Genomic DNA, 6,987 nt, shown 5'->3' with positions numbered 1-6,987 from the left:
TGAGCACAGGGCACACTGAACGCAGCTCTGTAACCGAAGACATTTTCAAACTTCTGTCCTTGGGATGCACAGCCATCCACACTGCCTGGAGCTTGCAGAGTACAAATCAACACCACCAAGTGTGGGCACCCTTAAGCACCTCTGTATGATTGAGTTCCAGACTTGAAACTTTAACCACATGTGTAAATAAATGATCCCTATTTCCTTTTTTAAAAAATGAAAATAAATATTTGATTTTCTATAAAAATGGTTCCACTGTAAAATTAATAGTCCATTGTTTTTTGGTCTGTCCTATTTGCTTGCATATAACTACAGTTTCCCACATGGCATAAATTCATCAATCATGACACTGATTTAGCCTCATTATTTAAACCAGCTCCTGGCCAGCAAATCTCAAAAGGTCAGTTAGGGTTCCAATCCACCAGCTAGCTTCAGGACCCGAGGCAAGTCACAGCACTTCTCAAGGCTTTGTTTCCTGCAGCAGGGTGGTGACCGTCCTCTGATGCAGCTCCCTCAGACTCAACCAGAGCAATGCGTCTTGGTTCAACAGGCTGAACTGCCAATGGACTCTATCACCAATGCCTGGGACACTGAAATGAAATGATCCTTGAGCACACACTGTCAGGATTTTGACTGCAAATGCTTTAATAGAAATACACAATCTCACTTTCTCGGACAGCAAGAAAGGGATTTGAAAGAAACACTGAGAATATAGGGTTTTGCCACAAGGATGCAGCAGCAGCTACTGCATAGCGGGTTTGCCCAGTCACACAAAATCAGTTGAAAGAACGTCAGAAGTAGCACAAACAAGTGTTGACAGAAGTTACAGACATGCAAAATACCCTTCAGTGCAATGGATTTTAAAGTCAGCCAGCCTTTGTTCATCATATGAGTTAGGTCAAGCAAGTTTCCACACTGGGCTCAGTGTACAGCAATATAACTCATTACCTGAGTGTCCTTTCCCCAGGAACAATGGTGGAACAGGAGCTGCCAGGCCTTGAATTCTACACAAGTGCTACCAACTTCACTTGGAATGTCTTAGAGGAAACTTATTTTTTTAAGTTGTCAACCATAACAGCTAGATGGTTTTGGTTTTGGTTTTTTTTTTTCAGTTTTGTTTTTATTGTTCCCCATTTGGTGGGTTTCTTGCCAGAAATCCTTGCCTAAAGGATTAGCTGGTAGCAGCCAAAGTTCCTGCATCATTTGCAGGGTCCTACTACAGATGGGTCTAAAAAGGAAGGAGAAAAGCCAGTCTAACGATAGCAGAGCAAATGGTGGCTTTGAGATTCAAAAATGGAGTCTTCCCACTCACTCAGAAAATACTGCAATAAATTGACTCAGCTAGTGTGGGAACCGAGATGGACTTTATGAGGGCTTGCATGTGCTGCGACAGTTTCATGGGCCTGTTTGACCTGCTCTGTGTTGCCCCCGGCCTCAGGCTGCATGGCCAGCGGCTAGACTACTGCCAGTTGGATCCAGATACTTGTTTCCTCCTCTGGAATGCTTATAATCTCACTGTTTTCCAAATAAGATATCATCCTCCTTTGGTCTTGGAAAAGGTGTTTCTGTTTTAGCTAGGGATACAATGATCACAGTGTCGCCAGGTTCTGACTGGATTTTCTCAACTGATTTTGTGCCTCCCAGTGCCCACAGTGGCAAGCACTGTGCTAACAGATGTTGTCAGGCCAAAAGGTGTCAGACGTAAAACATGTTCAGCCCCTCTGTTTTATCAATCACTGAGTGTATTCAATGTTAAAAAGTCAATACCTCCCCACTGAAACAAGCCACTCCAGGGGTGCAGGTTTCTATCAAGCCCTTTCCCAGTCACTTGCCCAGCCTTCCTTCCACAGAGCAGTCTAGCCGTGCTTTTATTTACAAGCAAAAGCCAAAAAGGACAAATCTCACTCTAAGGATGGCCAGCGGCTCGTAGGGCTATGGCGTGGATGAACCAGACTGGACCAGAGCGGGTGGGGGTGGGGCCGAGCCTGCTGCCCAACTGACTGCACACACGAGAGTGAGCCTGTCACCAGATATCAGGGATCCATGTCATGCAGCTACCACACTAAGATACTTCGGGAAATTCAGGACTGTGACTGGGGAAAAGAAAGAAAGCCTCGCTGAGAACAGAATCATTTAACTTAAAAAAAAAAAAAAACTTTTTACATGGGGTACAAGTAGGTAAAACTGTAAGAACACAGATTAGGCCCAGACTGGTCAGAAGCCATCTATAGCTCTCCTTTTAGTGGACCTTTTTCTTTTTTTGTCCATAGCGCCGCCTGCGCTGCTTATAAAGGTGACGGAAATTTATATATAACCCTGGAAAAGAAGAGAGGCTGGTTAGAAGTGAGCATTTGTGCCTTTATCTATTTATAACCAAAGAGCTCTTGGGGCAGGGAAGGTCTTTGGTCTGCACTTATGGCTATTGCTCAGAAGTCCACCTGAGGACATACAGTTAGCATTGTGCTACGGACCGCCTGAGTCTTCCTCAGTGAACTGCCAACCTGGGATCTCACCTATTTTATTACAAACAAGATGAAGTCACTGCACCGTGACCACCTCCTACATTGAGGGTTTGGCTGCACTGGCTTTCCCAGGGACCTGGTTACTGCCTGCCTCTCAGTGCACCCTGCACATGGGGCTAATTGGGGGGCACACTGCTTTTTCCTTTCTGTGCAGAGCGAGATGCACACCCCTGAAGCCTAGAGAAACAAGCCCATTTTTCATTCAAGGCAAATGAAGGACATCTATGAAGCAACAGTCTGGATTGCATGTGTCACTTTTCCAGGAAAACACAATTTGGAATTGTGAATTTGAAAAAAAAACCTAAGATTTCAGAGTCGGAGACAAATTTCACTCCACCTTGATAACTGACTAGCTCTGTGGCTTGGCCGCACCTCCGTTTCCCCAACTGTTCCTGGGTTTACAGACTTCCTGGGAGAGGATGAACGTGTATACAAAGAAGAACCCAGTCCCTCTGCAAGCTGACTGCTTGCACAGTTTCACAATTGAAAATGTGAATTAGGGCTTACTTCACTCTGAAAAACAGCAGGAACTACACATCCAGTACAAGCAAGAGCATAAATCCTGGCAGCTGAGTATGGAACAATCGGAAGAACCCAAAGATCTGAGGGTGAGTATGCATTAAAATACCCCTCTACAGTTTTCAGTGTAAGATTTCAAGTGTCTTTCTCATACTCATTCCTCTTCATCACCATCACACCCACTGCACCCTTGCTAACAGAATAGTAGATTTTTTACAGCTCTTTTAATGAGTGCATTTTCCAAACTCTAGTTTACTCTAAGAAACAAAATATTTTCACATTTTTTGGTAAGACACTTTTCTAAAATGGATTGTATTCTTTGCTGAGTAAGAAATGGAATAAACGATAACCTTTCACAAAAGATCTAGACTCCTCAATGTGTGTCACTGAAGCTGACATCTGCCATTTACTGCTACCATGGGACTCAAAGGGACGTATGTCTCTTCCACCCTACACTAAGTAAGTTAGACCACTGGGCTTCAGGCTTCCTTCTTGTGGTCTTCTAGCTGACTTCAGTAGCCAGCTGCAAAAATGATTCCCAGAGCACAGCGGGTTAAGACACTGCCTGCTACACCAACACCCCACAGGATGCCAGTTCTAGTCCAGGCTGCTCCACTTCCAATTAAATGAATACATGTCTTAAGGATGTTTTCTCTTACTTGTAAAGCTTTCGTTATGTTCTGTCCCCCCCTTAATTTAGTTCTTAGTTTGTATGCAGTAGGGCAGGAACTGCAATTTCACACAAACACAAATTGATAGGCGAGCAGGTCTGACACGAGGAGCAAGGGTTCCTTCTCATGGGGATGGGTGGCAGGACAGCCGAGGGCTGCTTGGAGGCCTTGCCTCCCCTCCTTTCCAAGTGCGCCCTAGGCTGTATGAAACACGCAGCATCTTGGCCCAGTGAGCGAGAGCTCCGGCGGGATGCAGCCGCCGGGGACTCCCCGACCAGGTCTGTTCTTACGGAACAAGCTGGCTCCACTTCACTGTATCTGGAAACGGCGGCTTTTTCTGAACCTTTGAACCATTTTCCACTACCCTCCAAGACGTGGCGGGGAAAAGCCTGTTACAGAGCCAGTACTTACCCAGAAACAACAGTATGAGATAAATCTGCAGGAAGAAGGAGAATCTAACTTTGATATTCACAGGATAGGGCAAGGTGAAGCTGAACCGTCCCGTCTCATTGAACACTGGGATGGACTGGATCACCGCCACAGCTGAAAGCAAGCACAAGTGTTGCTTAGGAGCAAAGGGGAATGTTGCCTCCAGGGACAGGGACAGGCCCATTCCCGCAAAGCCCTCACTCCGGGTGTGTGGGGGCCATCCCTCTCCCCAGCCCAGAGAGCTATGTCTCTTCCTTCCCTTCCTCCTAGCTTTCTTGGGCCTCAGCCCCCTGAGCCAACAGATGCAGAAGGCACAGTTATGTCAATGGGCCTAAGTCTCCCATTCTACAAAATGGGGAGAAAACTGCCTCCTCATTCACCAAGTGTCTGACAGGATGCAATGAAGTCAGCGGTGAGAACCAGCTCTGAATGACACACAAGAGGAGGCAGGCAAAGTCCAGCCATTCAGCCTCCACATCTTACAAAAGGAACTACTTCCCCCAGAACATTCTGGACACTACCAGTATTATGAAAGGCAGCCACAACAGCAAAATCCATGAGGTTTTCTACACCTGACTCATAACATCAAGGCTGGCCATGGGGAGAAAGAAGGCCTGGCTTCTTAGTCACTGGAAAGCCCTTGGGGCCAAGCTGTGAACCGCCGAGCTACAGAAAATACCTTCGGCCAAGCATCCCAGGGGGTAGGTGGGAATCCACACGGTGTAACGCAGCCAGGTGACCACCTTCCAATCCATGTCAAGGCAGGTCAGCATGTAGAAGGGGTACCTGAAGGAAACAATGAACTCTGGGGTCAGAGGTTACCTCGGTGCTCAGTGCCGGTCTGGAACAGCATCAAGTGTGTGTGGAAGGGCCATCCCTCCACTAGCCACATGTGGCTTCTTCACAACCAACTGGCAGCTCCCAACAATCCTCCCACAAATGGGATCACTGTTTTTTTTTATTTTTTTTTAAAGATACATTCATTCATTCATTCATTCATTCATTTGAAAGGCAGAGTTAGAGAAATCTTCTATCTGCTGGTTCACTTCCCCAAAAGGCTGCAATGGTCAGGGCTGAGCTCAGCCAAAGTCAACAGTTTCATCTGGGTCTCCCGGGTGGGTACAGGGACCCAAGCATTTGGGCCATCTTCCAAGCTTTTCCAGGCAAATTAGCATGGAAATGTATTGGAAGTACAAGAGCTGGGACTCAAAACATATGGGAATGCCAGTGTTGACAACATCAGCTTAACATGCAATACCACACCAGTGGTCCCTGGGTCAACTGGTTTTAAAGGTATTAGTTTTAGTGACAGTTTAGAATGGAAAAATCAGACAGGAGATCAATTTAAAACTTGAGTGATTTTATTGCAAGCTGGTCTTGGTTAATTCCAAAGTGGGGCCCGCAGCTCTCAGCCCTTTCAAGATTTCTCTGAGGTGGGTGGATCCTCAGGTCTTCCCCATCAGACAGCAGGACGGATATTACATTTCTCGGCTTTTCTCCTTCTGCTCCCAAGTGCCCACCAGGCTGGCCCTGTGCTGCAATGACTGGTGGTGCAGTGGGTAAGATTCCACTTGATTCGCCCACATCTGTCAGAGTGCGTGGGTCCCAGCTCTGCCCCAAAAGCTGCTGCTGACAGTGCGGGTGACAGCTCAAGTACTTGGGTTCCACATGACAGATGTGGCCCGGGCTGTCAGCTACTGGCCTCAGCTTGGCTAGGCCCTGGCTGCTGTGGGCAGACGGGAAGTGAACCAGCAGATATAAGATCTTCATCAGTACGTCTACCTCTGTCTTTCACATAAACTAGCTAAACAAAAAAACCTAAAACTTAAAAAAAAAAAAAATGTAGCCTCAACCCTGCAGGGCACAGAGAAGCAGCAAGACTTCTCCACATAGACAGAATCTGAACTCAAACTCAATATGACTGAGACCCAACCTCCCTCAGGACAGCGACTCCAGAGACAGAGAGAGAAGCCATGAGACAGAACCGTGACCTTTCCACCCACCTGAAAATCTCTATTATGCTCCACAGGTAAAACACAAAGAAAACCACGGCTTTGTTCTGCATTTCCTCCATGGTGCCAAAGATGATGAACAAAATGAAATTTCTTCCTAGAAGCTATTGAAAAGACCAAAGATAGAAAGGTTAATGTAAATCTGTTACCTAAAACAGTAAATGGCAAACACTGAGCCTTGCTGGTTTCATCCTATTCCGGTTTTAGAACAAGTTAGTGTGCAAACCCATCTTTCTGGTATCCACTTCTGTGTAAGTAAAGTATTTTCACGCACACACACACACACACACACACACGATTTGAAGAACACTGCCAAATTATCCTGTGTCTACAGAACCCAACTCAGGAACTAGGGCCCAACAAGCATGGCTCTCCCGTAACTGCCCTGTGTGATGCTTCCTGTCATCCCTGTTTACAGGTGTCACTGAGGCCTGGCAAGGTTGATTTCTTGTAGAAAAGTGTGAGTTTGCTTCTGCTGGCATCTGAGGGCATCAGCAGGCCAGGGTCACTTTCAATACAATTTGCATTAAAGTTGAGGACTTCAAATAAGTCAATATGCATTAATTTATATTGACATGGGAAACCCAGAAAGAAGCTCCAGGCCCCTGGACTTGGATCAGCTCAGCTCTGGCCATTGCGACCATTTGGAGAGTGAACCAGAAGATGGAAGATCTCTCTCTCTCCTCTCTCTTATTATCTTTCCTTATCTTGGTATCTCCCTCTTTCAAATAAATAAATAAATCTTTTTTTTAATTAAAAAAATAATAATACAAAATACTCAAAAAGTGACCCCCACTTGAACCCTCCTTTCCTGTCCCAAGATCTCTATACACT

The 6,987-nt window shown here is 46.0% G+C and overlaps 1 protein-coding gene across 2 annotated transcripts in view; it reads right to left on the bottom strand.

Annotated features, from left to right (window-relative positions):
• Nucleotides 1-621: 621 nt before the first annotated feature.
• HACD3 (3-hydroxyacyl-CoA dehydratase 3) overlaps nt 622-6,987 on the bottom strand; it is a 39,003-nt gene continuing 32,637 nt past the window's right edge. The window contains exons 8-11 of one of the 2 annotated variants that reach the window (XM_040970176.1): nt 6,145-6,257; nt 4,821-4,927; nt 4,124-4,255; nt 622-2,316 (exon numbers count right to left, since the gene is read on the bottom strand). In XM_040970176.1, the coding sequence (XP_040826110.1) occupies nt 2,240-2,316; nt 4,124-4,255; nt 4,821-4,927; nt 6,145-6,257 (429 nt within the window). In that variant the 3' untranslated portion in view covers nt 622-2,239. Of the gene's footprint in view, nt 4,256-4,820; nt 4,928-6,144; nt 6,258-6,987 lie in introns of both variants that reach the window. The other variant, XM_040970175.1, reaches the window with a different exon arrangement.

Source organism: Ochotona curzoniae, unplaced genomic scaffold, assembly GCF_017591425.1.
Source record: "Ochotona curzoniae isolate NIBS_2020 unplaced genomic scaffold, NIBS_Ocur_1.0 scaffold_4701, whole genome shotgun sequence".
Classification (NCBI taxonomy): Eukaryota; Metazoa; Chordata; class Mammalia; order Lagomorpha; family Ochotonidae; genus Ochotona; species Ochotona curzoniae.
The sequence above is the reverse complement of the archived record's forward strand: the minus strand, read 5'-3'. Positions and strand labels throughout refer to the sequence as shown.